General features: G+C 42.0%; 1 protein-coding gene across 5 annotated transcripts in view; it reads right to left on the bottom strand.

The window, feature by feature from the left end:
• Positions 1 to 20645, bottom strand: part of LOC122549349 (syntabulin-like) — a 104100-nt gene that overhangs the window by 52769 nt on the left and 30686 nt on the right. For 3 of the 5 annotated variants that reach the window (XM_043689013.1, XM_043689011.1, XM_043689015.1), the window contains exons 2-4: positions 13886 to 13933; positions 13122 to 13314; positions 784 to 981 (exon numbers count right to left, since the gene is read on the bottom strand). In XM_043689013.1, the coding sequence (XP_043544948.1) occupies positions 784 to 981; positions 13122 to 13314; positions 13886 to 13912 (418 nt within the window). In that variant the 5' untranslated portion in view covers positions 13913 to 13933. Of the gene's footprint in view, positions 1 to 783; positions 982 to 13121; positions 13315 to 13429; positions 13830 to 13885; positions 13934 to 14084; positions 14104 to 20645 lie in introns of those variants that run through there. The other 2 variants (XM_043689014.1, XM_043689016.1) reach the window with 2 other exon arrangements.

Below are 20645 nucleotides of genomic sequence, written 5' to 3'. Positions count from 1 at the left end.
TTTCAACTCCCCCTCCCACTCTGCCGAGGACATGGAGGTCCTGGGCCTCCTTCACCGCCGTTCCCTCACCACCAGACGCCTGAAGGAAGAACGCCTCATCTTCCGCCTCAGAACACTTCAACCCCATGGCATCAATGTGGACTTCAATAGTTTCCTCATTTCCCCTTCCCCCCACCTCAGCCTAGTTCCAAACTTCCAGCTCAGCACTGTTCCCATGACTTGTCCGGACCTGTCCTACCTGCCTATCTCCTTTTCCACCTATCCACTCCACCCTCTCCTCCCTGACCTATCACCTTCTTCTCCTCCCCCACTCACCCATTGTACTCTATGCTACTCTCTCCCCACCCCCACCCTCCCCTAGCTTATCTCTCCACGCTTCAGGCTCACTGCCTTTATTCCTGATGAAGGGCTTTTGCCCGAAACGTCGATTTTGAAGCTCCTTGGATGCTGCCTGAACTGCTGTGCTCTTCCTGCACCACTAATCCAGAATCTGGTTTCCAGCATCTGCAGTCATTTTTTTTACCTCATTTCATGAAAGCTGGGAATGGGTCCAAAATGCATGTTGCTCTTCATTTTTAAATGGTTCAGGAAAATCTGGCCTATTACATCATGATGTAAATTTACAAAGCCACCATGACAGTTCTAAAAGTTGCTAACAGAACTTAATGCATACAATCCTTCCTTATTCTTGAAACTCTCAAGCTGGGGACAACCCAACTGTGCTTGGATATATTTCAATATTGGTCACATGATATCAACTAATTTAAAATCAGGGTTCCCTACCTGGTTGCACCAGACATAATGTTTGTTCCCTCTTGTGTTTGACGTGCTGAACGCTCCACTCTGTTGCAGCTCCAGAGTTTGGTTTCCGTCCACTTTCTTCCTCTTCACTCACTGTGGGAAATGTCAACAGGGAACTGGCTGACTTCGAAGGGGATTTAACTGGAGACACTGACTGGCTGCTGGGACATCCTGTATCATCTGCCCAACGAGGACAAGAAAGAAAACAATCAGGTGATTGGAAGCTCGGATCATTCGCAGGACCTGATAACATGCTATTTCTGGGTTCATGATGCAATGTTACTTTCATGTGCAAAGTCTTTAGTTAAGCCAAAGAGGAGTTCAGTCTTCATCTACATCCAAGCTACCTTCAAGCAGAAATGATCTGGAGGTGCCAGTATTGGACTGGGGTGTTCAAAGTTTAAAAATAACACATCACCAGGGTATAGTCCAACAGGAGTTGGAAGAAGCAGCGCTCCGAAAACTAGTTCTTCTAAATAAACCTGTTGGACTATAAACTAGTATTGAGTGTGTTGCTGGAAAAGCACAGCAGGTCAGGCAGCATCTGAGAAGCAGGAAAATCGACATTTTGGGCATAAGCCCTTCCTGATGAAGGGCTTATGCCTGAAATGTCAATTCTCCTGCTCCTCGGGATGCTACCTGACCTGCTGTGCTTTTCTTGCAACACACTCTCGAATCTGATCTCCAGCATCCGCAGTCTTCACTTCCTCTTATAACCTGGTATTGTGCGATTTTTAACTTCAAGCTGAAACATCTCTAAGGCAGACTGAAGCTATTTAAATTAATCACCTACTGATGCTCAACTGTTATATTTTCAGTACATTAGTTTTGGAGATGTTAGATTTGCAGCTTTAAAGCCAAAACCTATTTGGAAATAGAAAATGGCCAACAATTTTGTTGTTGATTTACGAATCCTACATATGGTTACCTTCAGGAATTACCAAAAATGGAAATCCAGGATCATGGGTTGAATTTTCCCAGCCACTGATCATGAGCATTGGCAAGAAATAGGAGAGCTAAAAAAAAAAGGCCAATTCTCCAACAAAATGTTGAAGGCCCAGGTGAGATTCTCACCAGGGAGAGGCTTGTTTGTACACATTAGTGTTATGCATTTAAGTGACTGCTGGACAGGCACATGGAGAGCCATGAGTTATGGAATGCGTAGGTTAAGTTATTATTTTTTACATTAAACCTCGGCACAACATCGGGGGCCAAAGGGCCTGTTCTGTGCTGTACTTTTCTATGTTCTATTATATAAATTCTACTAATTGTGGAGATGCTGAATAAATTTAAAGCAGGAGTGGTTACGAGGCGATTTGCCAGAGTTGTTCAAAATTGAATTGTCTTGATAGAGTTAATAAGGCACTGGCAGAATAGTTGCCAATTAGAGGATGTAGATTTAAAAAGTTATTGGCAAAAGAACTTGAGCAAAACATTTTCTTTACACACCGAGTTGCAATCTGGAATGCATTGTCTGAAAGGATGATTGAAAGCAATTCAGTAATGATGTTGTGAAATGAATTGGGTAAGTACTTGAAATGAAAACGTTTACAGGAGATTGGGAAATGAGCAGGCGAATGAGTTTAGTGGATAGTTCCATCAGAGCCATGATGGGCTGAATGAAATGATCTCCTTCTGCACTACATCATTCTATGATCCTTCTGTATTTATTACATTTTGTCCTTGTAGCATATGAGTGATAATACCTCATCAGCAAAATGGCTCAAGGAAAAAGGAGAACACAATTCAAACTAATAAAAGCTTCATTATGTAAGAATGCTCCTTGCTGCAACATGTAAGCTCCCATTAGTTGGGGGTCTGAAGTGGTGGTGGTTGTGGGGGTGGGGAGTGTTGGGGGAGCGATTGCCCTGTTCAAAATAGTTAAGTAGAATCAGGAAGATTCTAGACTTAAGAAATAATTGCCCTAATTTAATTTTGCACAACCATCTCACTTTGTAAAATCACTTATCAATTGAAGCATTTATACAAAAATATGATAATAATTTCAAGACAATTGTTTAATAAATAGATGTATAACCAGATATTGTTTTGATAGATGTTGTTTACTTTCGTCTATCAGGCAATACTTGAAATAGTTGAAGTATGTTTCCATTTCGTTAATGGGGTGGGGGGGGGGGGCTGGCTGTTTCCCAAGTGCATGATTAAAGGCAGGAGCTCTGGACTGCTAGAAATAACAGCAGATAGTGACAAGAGATCAAGTGAGAAACATAGCAAGGCAAAGTAGCAGCAGACAAAAACCTTGTGAGGATTGATTATGCACAAGACAGTATAGTGGAGGCATGCAGGGAATTAAGGACTGAATCTGAGGGAAAGTTTTGCTAATTTCAGAAATAATCCACCAGATTATTAAAACCAATTGTTTATTTACAATCTCTTCTTGTTAAATAACCTTAAACAATATTCTAACTTCAAAAAAGGTCTGCGTCAAGGGCCAATAATATGCTTACAGGAGCTGCGTCATATTTAGCTGTGAACGAATAAATCCACGTCACTGGATCAAGCAAAGTCAGCTGATTTGCATAGTAATTGCTCGAGGTCACTTATGACGTAGGTAATGAACTAGGAGGCCCTAATTGCTCCAGAGGTGTGTAACAGCATCTCTCAATGGGTGGATTAGAGAAAATAAGGTCATGGGCTTTAGTGGTGCAATGGTAGTGTCTCTAACCCTGAACTGGGAGGACTGGGTTCAGGTTCCACATCGGTTCTAGAGGTCTGCTCTGAACAAATTGATTAGAAAAAAAAAGTGTTCAAATGCAGCTCTAAGAAGAATTGGGAATATTAAGACTCCACTGTCATAAACCAGCAGCCAATGGGTGTGCTGCATTTTCCATACCTGGCAGAAAGAGTGTGGGAAAAGCGCGGACTAGGAAATGGGTAAGGGACAGTAAATCAGAGGATCATGATTAGCAGACCATTTAGCCCATGGAGTTTGTTCTGCCATTCAATTAGGTGATGGCTGATCGAAGAATCCTCAGTTGCATTTTCTTGTCTTTTGCCCATAACCCTTAATTCTCTTACTGATTAAAAATCTGTCTATTTCAGCCTTGAACATACTTCATGATCCATTTTCTGTACCCGTCTGTGGTAAACAATTCTACACATTCACTAGCCTTTGCAAAGCAACATTTAATTTCTGTTTGAATTGGCAAAGGTATTTCTCCTAATTTCTGTTCGATTTGGATACCCCTTATTCGGAGATTGTGTGTCTTGATTCTAGTCTCATTTAGAAGTGGAAAAACCTTTCCACATCTACCCTGTCAAACCCATTAAGAATCCTACATATTTCAGTAAGGTAGTGATCTATCTCCCCCCTTACTCCCTTATTCATCTGCCCCTCAGAAGGTGCAGGCGTGGTTAGACATATGGAATACATGTTGGCACACACAGTGATGCCCACATCCGAAGGACAAAAAAAAGTTCAATGTCTCCAGTTGCCTCGTAGGATGGTGAATTTACAGTCAAGCCTATATTTTACATCGGAGTGTAGCCTTCCACACCTTTTTGCAGCTGCATGAAGCACTACGGGTGAGATTCAAACTTCAGGCTCAAATGCAACATTTTATGAAGATGTATGACTCGCAATTGAAAGAATGCAGGAAGTACAGATCAATTCCACCATCTGGTAAATATTCTTCCTGCTGTGGAGGTGCTCTATTTTGCTTTGGCTATAAATGTCTTAAATTTGACAAAAATCTAAAAACCCAGCAGCAACAATCTGATTCTTTTGATTCATATGTTGGAAGATAATGTTGCTTTAGCTCCTATATTGTTCCAGTTCCATTGCTGTTTAACCTGTGTCACTGTTGGAAGATCTTGTACACCAGACTTCAGAAATGGAAAATTAGTAATTAAGAACAAACAGAACAGATACAAGTTTACGCTTAATATTCTGTTCACAGTCTTGGTAAATGCAATCTCAGCTTACATTTCATATAATGTTCATTTGGGAACTGTCAATAGAATCACAGAATTGTTATACTGGAGGAAGTGACCATTCAACTCTATCTGCACTGCTCTCTAAAAGCATTTTAACTTAATGTCAATAACCTTGCACATTGTTTTCTATTTAAATTATCCAATGCTCTCCGAATGCCTTAATTAAAGTTGCCTCTACCGCAGTTCCACACAGTACATTTCAGATCCTAACTCGCTGTGTGAGTTTTTTTTTCTAACTTCACACTGGTTTCTTTAAAGCTCTGCCATCTCCATTCATCGAGTGTGGACAGTTTGTCCCTATTCAAATCTGTCCAATCTGCTCATGACTTCAAAAGCTTCTACTAAATTTCCCTAGTGCCCCTAAAGAAAACAAATAAAAAGTCTCAACTTCTCAAATCTTTCCTGATAACTGAGGAACCTCATCCCAAGTTTCATTCTCATAAGCCTTTTCTGTATTGTCTTCATTGCATTCACATTCTTCCCAATAACATGGCACTCAGAACCTGACAATACTTCAGGTGAGGTCTTATTTAAGTTTATAATAACCACCCTGCTTTATTACTCTACGCCTTTAGTTATAAACTTTAGACTATTAATTATTCATTAACTACTCTCTCCAAGTGTCCTACCACCTTTACTGACTTATGTACGTACACGCCCCATCTTTTGGCTCTTGCACAACAATTAGAATAGTAACCTGGCTCTCAATTTTTTGTACCAAGGCGCATCACTTCACATTTCTCTGAACTGATCTACGTCTGTCACCTGCCTGCTCTCTCCAGCAATGTGCCAATGTCCTTAAGCTCTGCACTGTCCTGTTCATGGTTCATAATTGTCCCAAGTATTTTGTCAAAATGTGGGATTAGTTGTTTCCAACTCATTTGGTGTTATATGTGGGAGTTATTTGCAGCTACATAACCTCCAAATAGTAATTCAAAATTGTCCAAACATTACATTTAGGATGAGGGCCTCCTAAATGGAAAATTGTGTTTTATTTGGGAAAAAGGGTTTTTAAGAGGAAATGGAAAGTACATTAAAAGTGATCAGACATTTTATTTTGCACTTTTCTAACATACACATGCATATGGTTAAAATGCTAAACGAAAGTAAAACAGCATCCCTCCAGCTGAAAATCCTTTAATTAATAATCAAATAATTGTAATTGGTCACATTGAAACATACACACAAAAAATTGAGTGCATTAATTTTAGCTGGGAGAGAATAATTTATAAGATGCGATGGCTCTTAATGTTTCCTGCGTCACTGACACATTTATGTTGGAGAGCTAGCGAAGTAGTGGGAATGTCACCCCATTGGTAATCTAGAGGAAAAAAACTTTATCTTGTCCTCACAAATATGCATGTCACACCTACATCTGCCCATGCAGTATCGTTAAGAGTGACCACAGCATAGAAATTGCGGGAACAAAGTCCCATCTTCACACTGAGGTTACCCTCCATTGTTACTAGCGTGTTAAATGGAAAAGATTTCAAAAAAATCTAGCAACTCAAATCCTAGCACTTGAGATACTCTGGGCCATGAGCAGTAGAACTTTGTTTCAACACTACCATCAAGGTGGGAAATGAATTCTGGTTTAATGAAGACTGCAGAAGGACATGCCAGGAGTAGCAAAAGGAATACCTAAAAATGTGGTGTTAATCTGATGCAGCTACAGGTCTGCCAAGCAGCAGAATTAGCATGCAACAGCTAGGGCTAAGTGATTCCACAACCAATAGATTGGATTCACGTTCTGCAGTCCTGCCCATCAGTCATGAACTGTGGTGAAGGGGAAGCTAAATAACCTCATCTTCAGTGCGGAAGTCCAGCAGGTAAGTGCAAAATTCAAGGCTGAAGTATTGGTAACCATCTTCAGCCAGATATATGGTGTGGATGATCCGTCTCAGCATCCATCTGAAGTCCCCAATATCACACTCAGTCTTCAACCAATTCAATTCATCCGGCTGAAGGCACTGGTTACTACTAAGGCTAAGGCCGGACAATATTTAGGCAATAGTACTTGTGACGTACTGTGCCTTTAAGACAGATGTGTCTATCCTGTTTCTGTTGCAGTGATGTCGAAATGACTCCTTTGGACAGGCACTTGGTGAACAGCTTTTGAATTCTTCCTGGGTGTTTTTTTTTAAATGAGCCAAATGAATAATGAGTGGGCGGGGTCAGGGCTGACAGACCCAGAATCATTTTTAGTTTTACTTTCAGCGAGTTGAAGGTAGCTGGCTGATGAAAACAGCTCGAGGTAAAGTCTCAGATGAGCAACCTCCTTTTAAGAATCAAAAGGGACAGATTGTTTCTTTCTTCTGGACTGGAGAAAGTCAGCATATGAGGATCGTAATCATTTTGCTGAATTGCAATTTTGCCAAATTGTGTGTTCATTGCGAGGCTGCCTATATCAGACAGTTAATGATTAGTGGTTAAACAATGCATTGTCTTGTTAACTATTTCAATAGAGTGAAAGTTATGACAATTCTTCTTTTCTCTGTATTTTAGCTGTGTCGTAAGAACAAGCGTTTTTTGATCAAGGCCTAATAGCGGACCAAACAAATCACATCTGGGACACAGCACTTGCACATACCTTTAAATAAATGTTAGTATTCTAAGACAATAACCTAAATCCTTCGATGGCCTGGTCCATAATGTACTGAAGGTTTGTACTCTGAATTAGCTACACCACTAACTAGCCAAGCTGTTGTTATAATGGCATTTACCCATCAACGTGGAAAACTGAAAACCAAAAGTATTGTGGATGTTGGAAATCAGAAACAAAAACCGAAATTGCTAAAAAAAAACCCAGGTATAACAGCATCTGTGGAGAGAAAACAGAATTAATATTTCATGTCCAGTGACCCTTCCTCAGAACAGATATGGAAAACTGCCCAGGTATGCTCTGTCCATAAAAAGCAGAACAAATCCAACCTGGCCAATACTGACTGATCCAGCCTACTCTCATTTATCAGCATGGTAATGGAAGGGTTGTCAATACGGTCATCAGGCAGCACTTGTAAAGAAATAAACTGATCACTGACACTCAGTTTGGGTTCTGATAGGGCCATGCAATTCCTGATCTTATTACAGCTTTGCTCCAACATTATCAAAAGAGCTGAACTCCAGGTGTGAAGTGAGTGACACTGCCCTAGTCATCAAGGCAGCAAGTAAGAATGGTATCAAGGATCCCAAGGAAAACTGGGAATCAGGCAAAATCTTCTGCTTGTTGGAGTTACAACTCGCACAAGAGAGTACGTGTGTGATTGCTGGAGATCAATCATCTCATCCTGAGGATAGCATTGCCACAGGCAAGTTTCCCAAATCCCAATCATTTTCAACTTCTTCATCAATGACCTTCCCTTCATCATGAAATCAGAAGTGGGGATATTTGCTGATGATTGCACAATATTCAGCAATTTTCATGACTCTTCAGCTATTGAAGCAGTTAGTGTCCATTTGCAGCAAGACTTGGACAATATCCAATTTTGAGCTAATAAGTAGCATGCAATATTCATTCCACACAAGTTCAAATCAATGACCATCTCCAACAAGAGAGCGTCTAACCACGACCTCTTGATGTTTGATGGTATTACTACCACTGAATTCCTCACGATCAACATCCTGAGGATTATCATGAGCCAGAACCTGACTAGACCAGTCATATAAATGCTATGGCTACAAAAGCTGGTCAGTGGCAAGGAAGTCTGCAGCAAGTAACTCACCTTCTGTCCACCATCTACAAAGAACAAATCAGGAGTGTGATGGATTACTCTTCATTTGCCCAGATGAACAGGAACAATCTCCACCTGTCAGGATGAGTATAGTTCCAACAGTCAAGAAATTCAATGCTAGTAACAACTTGATTAGCAACCCATCACTTTCAACACTGATAAACAATGGGAGCAGTGTGGATGATCTACATGTTGCCATACAGTGACTCATCGTGTCTCCTTCAATAGCACCTTCCAAACCTGCAACCAATACCACATGGAGGTAGGAAAGTAGATGTAAGGAATGTCAAATCAGCGATGATGCTATTTAATTGCACAACAAGCTCAAGAGGCTGAATGGCCTATACCTGTTCCTTACAATTGTATAGGAGGACAAGGTCAGCAGATGCATGGGAACCTCTAAGGCACACGCAACCAAGACTTAAAAAGTATTACCATTCTTTCACAGTCACTGAGACAATATCCTGAATTAGCACCTTTCCAATAGCATTGCGAGTGTCAGTACAGGCCAAAGACTGTAGCAGATTAAGGAGGCAAGTCATCGCCACTTTCCTGAATTTCAGGCAATTAGAGATGCACAAGATATACTGGCCCAGCCAGAAATGCTCAGATTCTGTGAATTTTTTTTAAAAAAAGTATCGCTTTTGAATGTCTTCAATAACAAAACATTTGTGCTTCATCAGCCCTTTCCATTTCAACATGGAGAATAAAGATATCACAGATGGTGAGATGAACAAGGGAAGGAGTTACGCAGTTACTGGGAAGGTCCTGGGTAGTGTCAAACAGAGAGAGACTTAAGAGTTCAGATACATAGTTCTTTGAAAGTTACATCACAGGTCAACAGGGGGTAAAGAATGGCATTTAACACACTTGCCTTCATTGCTCAAACCACTGAATTTGGAGTTTGGACGTCATGGTGCAGTTGTACAGGACATTGGAGGCGCCACTTTTGGAGTACTGTGCACAGTTCAGGTCATCCTGCTGTAGGAAGGATACTATTAAATTGGTGGGGGTTCAGAAAATACTTACCAGGATATTGCCGTGATTGGAAGGTTTGTGTTGTGAGAAGAGGCTGCATAGACTGGGATTTTTTTCAATAGAGCGTAGGTTGAAGGGTCACCTTATACAAGTTTACAAAAGTATGAAGGACACAGACAAGGTGACTAGCAAAGTTATTTTCCTTAGGGCAGGGGAGTTAAAAACTACAGGGCAATTTTTAAGGAGAGAGGAGAAAGATTTAAAAAGGAACTGGAGGGGCAATGTCTTCACACAGAGGGTGGTTCATGTGTGGAATAGAAGTGGTAGATGCAGGTTCGGTTACATCATTTAAGACATTTGGATAGGTACATCAACAGAAAAGGGTGAGAGGGATAAGGGTCAAATGCAGGGAAATGGGACTCGTTTAGTTTGGGAAAATTAGTTGACATGGACAAGTTAAACCAAAGGGTCTCTTTCCATGCTGTATGACTCTGATTCTATAATCACAAAATAAATAGGTTTGATGACATCTACACATAAACCCATGTTGCTGCTACCTTCAAGTAAAACAAAGTAGTATTTTTAGGAGAATGGTACTGAAATTAGGATGTTTAGATTTGGTTAAAATATAGATCTAAAACAAATAAATAGTTGACTTAGAGATCGATAAGATTGATGAGATAATTTCTTTTATTGCATTTTAACATTTCATTCAGACATTTTGAAGTTGTTAGCAGAATAATGAAGCTATAGTGGTATTTGGCAGTTTATTAAAAAAAATATTAGCTTCAGCTTCACTTTGTTAAAAATATAAATTTACAAACAGGTCCAACTAAGGAAACATTAATTGAGGTCTCTGCTGACTTTTTAAAATAGAAGCAAAAGCCTATACTTATTACAATTAATCTATTTATTAATGGACTCATTCAGAACTGAATGACATAAAATAAATACTTAATTAAAACTAACTGCTGACTCCAAGGTTGAGAGTTGCAAAATGATTTGTTTCCAAAGAAGCACATCCAACGTAGTAATTAATTTAACCATTGCTTTTTGACCTCTGATGTCATACAAATGACAGATAGTACAGAAATGCAATTGTCTCAGATGTTCACCCAACTAAAGACATCTCCAATCAGGTTTCACAGAAGGTCCTGTTACCAACATTTATCAACTAACAGACATGTCTTCAAAATAAAGTTTAGTCACAGATCCCTTAATATTTTACATTCAAATTCAATTTTCTTTAGGATAACATGCTATTAAACTGTTCAAATCCCGATGTCTATAGTAATTACTCACTACTTATTCATCATATTACACAATGTATTGTAGAGTCATAGCATCAACTTAATTTATTGCTAAACATATTAGATTAGGACTTAAATCACTGATAGAATGAAACATATACATAAAACTGTTCAAAAACACATCCAAATATAATGTATATCTTCCCAAAGGAATGAAGTATTCAGTTGTATTTAAAATATTCAGTTAATGGTATGGTATTTTCCCCCAATTTACTGCTGATGTTATTATAAAATATATTTTCTTATGATACTGAGTCATCACTTTGACCAAATCACAGAATGGTTACAGCATAGAAAGAGGTGATTCGGCCCACCACATCTGTGTGGGTTCTTTGAAGAAGCATTTCGCTATTGCCATTCCCCATAGCCCTGTGCATGTTTTCTTTCAGAATACAATTCAATTTTCTCTTGAACGCCTCGACCGAATCTGCAATGTTATGGTATAGTTATTTTTAAGGGACAGCTAGGGCAACGATGCTGGCACCATTTCATTCGGACATATGAAGAATATTGGGCCGCACTTTTACTTATCGAATCACTCGCTGGGTCAGTCAGTCATGGGAATCTCAAGAATTGAGAATTTATACGCAGGCTGGAGTTCTTATTCCAGACCAAGTCTGTGTGAGGTCACCAATCAGACCATCGCTTGCCAACCAGCTGGGCTCCTGATACAACAAGGAGTTTTTGATGAAACAAGACCAGGTAAGGTGGGGACAATCTTGAAAGCAGGGATGTTGGCTTACTGAGGATGTTGGTTGACAGGTTCCTTAGAGTTGGATTTCAGCGTTCCGAGAGGAGGGAAAAAGTCGAACACCTGGACGATGACGCAGAGTTGGGATGGAAAAGGAACCAGGGCCTCGGAGATGTTCATGAACCTTGAAGGAAGAACCAGAGGGCTGGAAAGAGGTCAAAGGCTTCAGATAAGAGAATTGGAGGCTATGGAGACATTAGTAGCTTGGAGATTAAATTGAAGGCCCAATGAGTGGAGTTGGGGGTTTGGCTGTGAGGTAGGAAAGAATTCAGGATTCTCAGAGGGTAAGGTAGGGGAAAATCAGTGGTGTGGCCATTGGGAGGGTGGGGAAAATATGGGTGGTCTGGTAGTGAAGTTGGATTGGAAGCCTAACGGTTGATGGATGAGGGTGGGTATATATGCTGCAGGGGAATTGGGTGCTGCTGTGAATGGTGAAGAATCCTGATGTAGTGGATCATGGGTGGTGGTAGGGGCGAAGTGAGGAGATTGCAGAGAGAGACGTGGGGGAAGTCAGTGGTTTAGAAATTGGGCAAGTGGAACAGGAGCCGAGGGGCAAGGGTACAGACTACTCCCTGCTGGAATTGGGGGCCTTGAGGATCCGTGGGATGGGGGTGAAATGGGAAAAATTGTCATGGTGGTGCCTGATAACAGAAATTGAGGCCTAGATCCTGAACATCAATGTAAAAGGCACTCATCTCCTGAATTACACAAAGTGTTTGCCTTGATGAAGCTACTGTGTTTTCAGCTTGGAAAACATACTCCAATAAAATTCACCACTTCGATCGATTAAATGTTCCACACTATCTCTTTGCAGCATGTTTTTATACTTTCCACTTTCCTGACTCAGTTAGGTTCAGCTGAATTTTCAGACTTTAAGTCACCCCTACCCCAAAAGACCAGCTCAAACTCATCCTTGGATAAAGGATTAAATTCCCCTGCTTGTGGTTGTAACCTCTGTCTGAAATTATTGATGCGAACAACAGTGAGTAACCGCAGCCGGAAAATAAAAGGAACACTGAAAGCCACACAGAAAAACGTGCTCAGAATCTACCCTCAACATGTTGCTGATAAACACATCTCCCATAGGGCCTGCATTATTTACACTTTATGATATAAAGGATTGTCTTTCATTTGAGAAGGGTGGTTGCCTTTGTAACCCCCATTCAGGGATGAGGGAAAAAAGTTTGCCAAATAATTTGGTAAGACAGTGTCCATGTAAATGTGTTGTGGACACAGCTGGATGACCCTGTAAGGGAGACAGAGAGAGAGAGAGAGAGAGAACACTCCATTGTCTCAAAGCTGAAAATGGTAACCAGTGAACGTTTTGCATCTGGATTCCACCCTCTTTGGGACCGTTCCAATATTTTATCTGACATCACATTGTCTTGACTTTGGCAGCAGTCCTACAGATAGCAGAGACTGCAGTACAGTCACTAACCGGGGACAGCCTTGTTATCAAACTGTAAACAGAAATGCTGGGTTCCACACAAAACAGATGTCTGTGCAATGAAGGAGAGAGCACATAGTCCTTGGGAGGGGTTTAAATAATGTAAGGAAACCCGAATAATGAACGCTCGCTCATCAGAGAGGTACCTGAACAGAAGCTGATGCTGCTGACGGTGGTGGACCTCCGGGAGTGCCCGGAGCTCAGGTCGTAATCCCGACTCTCCTCCTCGGAGATCGGGGACTCGGAGGAGGGCGATCCTTTCTGGATGTGGGGATAAGGGCGGAGAACCAGTCTCGGGATGCGGCTGCGTGGACTTCGCTTCTCTCGCACCTTCTGATCCTGCCCAACAGAGAGAGAGAGAGAAACGTGTGTATGTGTGAGAGAGAGAGGGAGAGAGACTGTACACATCCTCCCGTCCGAACCGAGCCGGGAATAAAGCAGAGGAACAACATACCTGTTCCATTCCGGGCTGGGCAGTGCCTCTAAAGGCGGCCGGGGGCTGTGTGTCTGCGGCAGGAGGAGCTGCTGCTGTCAGCCTCTCGGTCAGACATTGCGATCAGAGACACAGACACATACAGAGAGAGAGAGAGAGAGAGCTGCAAAGCGACACGCCAGTTCCACTCCCCCCTCCAATTCCATGCAAATAGACAACTCACTGCGCCAAAAAAAATTCCATCCTCTCTCTCTCTCTCTCTCGATCTAGAAAATAGCATTTCAGGGAGTCACCTTCTGCAGCAGCGCCAACAGTCATCACTAATTTCTCCCTCCCTCCCTACACACACACACACATGCGACAAAATCTCCCGCATCAGCATCCCCTTCCCACGCAAGGATCTAACCCATCTTAGGGCACCATCACATTGAGGGCTGGCGGTGAGGTTAAGAAAGGGGAATACCAGAGCGACATTACCTTGTGATATTCATTAAACGGTCCCATCCCGCCTCTTCCTCCTGGAACCTATCATTTGGGATGAAAAGAGATACATTAGACGCATGCGTGTGGCTGCAGAGGTGAGAGAGTACACGTGGAGACTGGTAAAGGGAGTGGGTGTGTAGGGAGGGAGTGGGGAGAAGGCAGCACCAGAGCAGATCAGTCAAATCCCACTGACCTTCACAACACATCTGGCCCAGTCCTCCTTGTCAACATCCAGGTCAAAGTCACCCTCACTCGTTCAGTTTTTCAATGTCCCAGCCCCTTAGGCTGGTCTAATTCCCTCAGACTAACCTTCCTGACCCAGGTATAGACACCATGTATTTGTTTCAAATAAATTAAATGATTTCCTTTTGATTAAAAAAACATATTTTTGGTTTATCATGGAAACAAATATATGTGGAAGAAAAACACAAAATTCAGCAATGTCTCCACCTAGTAACTGATGACTCATTTTGACCATTTTTGCACAGCATGGCAAGCCAATATTTTGTTCATCAACATTTTTAGCATCCGAATATTCCACTGGGAATGACGTTTAGAGAAAAAGTGACAATCACATCTGTGGAATAATTAGCCTTGCAATAAAATCTTACTGCTACCCCACCCTTCCCTTTCCCCCTATTGTGTCAACTGTGCTAAGGTGTAGCATCCTTGCCTGAGAAGGCATGGGTTCAACCCACACTCCAGAATTTGAAAACCCAATCCAGGCTGGCATTTTAATGCAACACAAAGACAGGAATTAATTGTCAAAGTTTAGATTGGATTCTAAGTTGAAAACCCACAAACCAGCTTAGGTAAAGATTCCACAGCAGTATTCAAAGAAGAATATCAATGTTCCTGTGGCTAATGTTTGAAAAACAATACTGCACAATTAGTGTATCTGTTCATTTGGTTCATGGCTGCATGTTGGGTCTTCCTTCGAATTGGCAGACCTACTTTGCAACGTTTGACAACAGTGACAACATTCAAAACTACTTGCATTCAAAATATTATGAGATCATGAAATGCATTATATAAATGCAAATTTCCACAACAATAAGTTACAGTACAATATATGGAGAAAGTGAGGACTACATTTCCTGGAGATCAGAGTTGAAAGTGTGGTGCTGGAAAAGCACAGTAGGTCAGACAACACCCAAGGAGCAGGAGAATTGACGTTTTGGGCAAGTGGAATGGGCTTGTGAGCCGAGGGGATGGAGAGATAAATGGAAGGGGTGTGTGGCTGGGGGGAAGGTAGCTGAGAGTGCGATAGGTGGATGGAGGTAGGGGTAATGGTGATTGGTCGGAGAGGACGGTGGAGTGGATAGGTGGGAAGGGAGATGGAAAGGTAGAACAGGTCATGAGGGTGGTGCGAAGTTGGAAGGTTGGAATTAGGATAAGGTGGGGGGGGGGAGGGAAATGAGGAAACTGGTGAAATCCACATTGATGCCGTGTGGTTGGAAGTCCCAATGGAAGATAAGGCACTCTTCCTCCAGGTGTCGGGTGGTTAGGGTTTGGTGATTGAGGAGGCCCAGGACTTGCGTGTACTTGGCAGAGTGTGAGAGATGAGGTGTTCGGCCATGGGGCAGTGGGGTTGGTTGGTGCGGATGTCCCAGAGATGTTCTCTGAAGCGCTTTGCGAGTAGGTGTCCTGTCTCCCCAACGTAGAGGAGACCGCATCAGGAGCAACGGGTACAGTAAATGACATGTGTGGAACTACAGGTAAAACTCTGATGGATCCGGAAGGCTCCTTTGGGGCCTTGGACGGAGAAGAGGGGGGAGGTGTGGCGCAGGTTTCCTGATTTCTGTGGTGCCATGGGAAGATGCCCAGAGGGGAGGGTGGGTTGGTGGAGAGTGTGGACTTGACCAGGGAGTCGTGGAGAGAATGGTCTTTAAGAAAGCAGACAAGAGAGGGGAGGGATATATATCTCTGGTGGTGGGGGTCCATTTGTATGTGGCGGAAATGGTGGAAGATGATGCGTTGTATAAGGAGGTTGGTGGGGTGAAAGGTGAGGACCAGGAGTTCTGTCCTTGTTGTGGTTGGATGGGCGGGGTTCGAGGGCGGAGGCACAGGAAGTGGATGAGATGCGCTGGAGGGCATCATCAATCACGTGAGAGGGGAAATTGCGGTCTTTAAAGAAGGTGGGCATCTGGTGTATTCTGTGGTGGAATTGGTCCACCTGGGAATAGATGCGGCAGAAGCGGAGGAATTGGGAAGAGATCCGTGTAGAGTTGGTCACTGTTGATGGAGATGGAGAGGTCCAGGAAGGGGATCGAGGTGTCTGAGATGGTAGAGATGAACTTAAAGCCAGGGTGGAATGTGTTGGTGAAATTGATGAACTGTTCAACCTCCTTGTGGGAGCACGAGGTGGTGCTGATACAGCCATCAATGTAGCAGAGGGAAAGATAGGGAATGGTGCCAGTGGAAGATCGACTGTTCCATGCAACCGACAAAGAGACAGGCATAGCTGGGGCCCATGCGGGTGCCCATGGCTACCCCTTTTGTCTGGAGGAAGTGGGAGGATTCAAAGGTGAAATTATGAGGTTGAGGACCAGTTCAGCCACACAAATGAGAGTATCAGTGGAGCGGTACTGGTGGATATGCCAGGGGAGAAAGAAACAGAGTGCTTGGAAGCTCTCATCATAGCAGATGGAGGTGTATAGGGACTGGATGTTCATGGTGAAGATGAGGCGTTGGTGGCCCGGAAACAAAAGTTTTGGAGGAGGCGGAGGGCGTGTGGAGCGGTACTGGTGGATATGCCAGGGGAGAAAGAAACAGAGTGCTTGGAAGCCTCATCATGGCAGATGGAGGTGTATAGGGACTGGATGTCCATGGTGAAGATGAGGCGTTGGTGGCCCGGAAACAAAAGTTTTGGAGGAGGCGGAGGGCGTGGGTGGTATCCCGAATGCATGTGGGGTGTGCCTGGACTGGGGTATAGGACAACATCAAGGTATGTGGAGATGTGGAAATGTGGAGATGAGTACAGTACAATATATGACGTGCAAAGGAAAACACAATATTTACAATATTGATGTAAAGTGGACAACACTTTGGGCAAGTGAAGTCAGAAAAGTATATGAAAGTCTTTTTTATGCAATGAATTGGAACTCTGTGCGATGGAATTTGAAAAAATCAATGATTTCAAAAGGAAATTGGATGAATACTGGAGGGAAATAAACCCGCAGGACCAAAAGGATACAACATGGGATTGGGACTGATTAAGTAAGTCTACAGAGAGCCAGCATGGATTCAGTGAGCCAAATGACCTCCTTCTAATTACCCCAAGGCTCAGGTGATGTGCACATCCTTCCATCCTGGGCTCTAACTGTCTATCTCAACCTTAAAAATACTTCATGACAAGTTCTTTGCAACTCTCTGTGGTGAAAATAATTTCACAGATTCACTGCAACCTGAAGAAATTCTTCCTTACTTCTGTGTTGAATGGGTGACAACATTCACTGAGACTATGTTTTCTGGTCCTAGAATCTCCTACAAGGGAAATCAACTTTCCCACATCTGCCACATCAAGAGTCCTCATGATCCTGTATGTCTCAATAAGGTTGCCTCTAGTTGGGGCTTTACAATGTAATTGATCAAAGCCTTCAGAGTTTGTCAGCTTCACAGAACCACTTCCACCGTGCACTCATCCCAGTGACTGACACAACATGAATAGGAAACTTATAATAAATGTTAGGTAGAACACACAATAGAGAATCAAGTAGAGAGCAGAAAATACAGGGAAAGAAAAATAATTAGAAGGCATCTACAGCACCCCAATACCGCCTTAAATATTTACACAGTCTGCCATTGGTACATCATAGCGTAATGTGTATCATCTACCAGATAGTACATCATAGCGTAATGTGTATCATCTACCAGATACGCTGTAACAACTCACTAAAGTGCATCAAGGCTCCTCTAACAGCAACCATGTGAAGGAACAAGACAGCATATGCATAAGAGTACCGCTACCTGAAAGTCACCCAGTCACACCCCATCGTGACTTGGAAGAATACCGCTGTTAGTTGACTGTTGCTGACTCAAAATCCTAGAATACTCTCCATGCATCAATGTGATTCTTCCCACCACATGACACACGAACCTTCTAAGACATTAGTGCAGCACCAACTTTGCAAATAAATTAGGGATGGTCAATAAATGCTGCCATCAATACGTACTTTGCAAAACTGAGTTTAAAAATCTATTTGTTAACTTTTCTATTCACAATATAAACTCACAATAGACAATGCTTTTAAGATCACCCTTAAAATTGTGCAACAATATAAAATGATAAAGACTTATGGTACTTTGTTCTACCTTAATGTAGAACATACAGAACTGCATCACAATGCTGATGTAGTGCAGTTTGAGAAACACATGTTGGTGAAGTTGAGGTAACAGATGTTAATGAAAACAGAGAACCCAGGCCTTGGAATATACTTGCCATTATTCATGACTTAATAATATTTGCTAACATGTTATTTATTAAATCTGATATATATTCAGAATTATTATGCATTACTTCTAAGTGTAGAGCGTGACTAGTATTTCCATTGTTAGCATTGATTATGATCATTTTGTCTCCAGGGGCAGTGTCGAGTAATACTAGAGTATGTACCGCTTGAGCCATACTTATAACAAGTGAACTCCTTTGCAGACCATTGAGCAACACAGTTCAGTGACTATTATATCTCAAATGCACTGCACAACATTACCACAGCTTTGTCTTTGTTTTTGAGGAAAGTTGTGAGGCACCATAGTGTCATAGAGATGCACAACATGGAAACAGACCCTCCGATCTAACCCGTCCATGCTGACCAGATATCCTAACCTCATCTAGCCCCATTTTTCAGCACTTGGCCCATATCCCTCTAAACTTTTCCTATTCACATAACAATCCAGATGCCTTTTAAGTGTTGTAATTGTACCAGACTCCACTACTTCCTCTGGCAGATCATTCCATATATGCACTACCCACTGCATGAAAAAGTTGCCCCTTAGGTCCCTTTTAAATCTTTCTGCCCTCACCCTAAACCTATTGTTCTGGATTCTGGATTCTGGGGGATCTCTTGTTCTGGATTCCCCCAACCCAGGGAAAAGGCCTTGTCTATTTATCCTATCCATGCTCCTCATGATTTTATAAATCTCTATAAAGTCACCCCTCAGCCTCCGACATTCCAGGGAGAACAGCCCCAGCCTATTCATTCTCTGCTCAAATCTTCCAACCCTGGCAACATCCCAGAGTATACAATGAATTGCAAAAATATATTAATAAGTATGAAACATTTAGATATTACAAATTCAATGGAACAAATATTGCATAACTTCTAATTGAAGATTCAAACTAATTGGATAACTTTACTGAAAATGAAAATTGTAAAACACAGACTAAAATGTTTCAAATTATAAAATAAATGTTCCTTATATAACAAGAAGGCTTCATTTCCACTGTTCTGCATTCAATAAAGACTGTTCAAGGGCATGCCAGAAGCAGCACCATGCATAACAAAAAAGGTAGCAAACTGTTGAAGTTGCAACACATGCCTACTTGAATGTCAAACAGCTAACATAATCCCACAAACAATAGATCAGATCTAAGTTCTGCAGTTTGCCACATCCATCCATGAGTGGTCGTGGACAATTAAATAACTAATGAACAGGAGGAAAAGGGTCCACAAATATCCCCATCTTTAATGATGGGTGAGCCCAGCACATTAGTGCAAATGATAAGACTGAGGTAGTTGCATTAATTTTCAACCAGAAGTGCAAGTGGATGATCCATCTCATCCTCTTACTGAAGTCTCCAGTACCGCAGATGCAAGTCTACAGTCAATTCAATTCACTTCACATGAGAGAAGAAACAGCCAAAGTGCCTGTATACTGTAAAAGCCTTGACACAACATGCTGGCATAGCACTGAAGACATGGAGTCTAGAACTAGCCACGCCTGATAATGAGGATAAAACCTCATGAATTACAATCCTATCAGTCTACTCTCGATCATCAGCAAAGTGATGGAAGGAATTATCAACAGAGCTATCAGACTGCACTGACTCAGAAATAACCTATTTTGTGACACTCCGTTTGGACTCCAATCCTGCAACCTCTACTAACTAAAAGGAAAAGGGCAGCAGATGCACAGGTGCAGCAACACTAGTATGTTCTCTTTGACACCACATACAATCCTAACTTGTCACCTCATTGTTGTTCCTTCTCTCTTGGTGGTCAATGTCCTAGAACGCATTGTGGGTGTCCTTACATCTCTTGAAGCAATGCAGTTCACGAAGACAGCTCACAATCACCTTCTCAAGAACAATTGGAGATGCACAATCATTATTGACCTGGCAAGAAATGTCCTCGTTCATTAAAAAAATCAATTCCAAATCTCCCATACAATACATTACACTGTCAAATTGGAGTGTCTTCGAATTGTATGTTCTTGTTATAAGGTGTACTGTCATAATGTTTAACACCAAGCAGTTAAACAAAAGCCTTCTCAGAATCATGTCTTTTTATTTTGTGTTTTTTAAGACTGTAAACTGAAATGAGGAAAGCTTATTTTAAAAGCAGTATTTTAAAGGAATGCGGCATGGCTTAAAAGCTAGTAAGCTGCTACTCATATAGCCAGCATTAGAACATAGAACATAGAACATAGAAGAATACAGCGCAGTACAGGCCCTTCGGCCCTCGATGTTGCGCCGATCCAAGCCCACCTAACCTACACTAGCCCACTATCCTCCATATACCTATCCAATGCC

The sequence above is a fragment of the Chiloscyllium plagiosum genome, chromosome 4 (assembly GCF_004010195.1).
Source record: "Chiloscyllium plagiosum isolate BGI_BamShark_2017 chromosome 4, ASM401019v2, whole genome shotgun sequence".
Lineage (NCBI taxonomy): Eukaryota > Metazoa > Chordata > Chondrichthyes > Orectolobiformes > Hemiscylliidae > Chiloscyllium > Chiloscyllium plagiosum.
The sequence above is the reverse complement of the archived record's forward strand: the minus strand, read 5'-3'. Positions and strand labels throughout refer to the sequence as shown.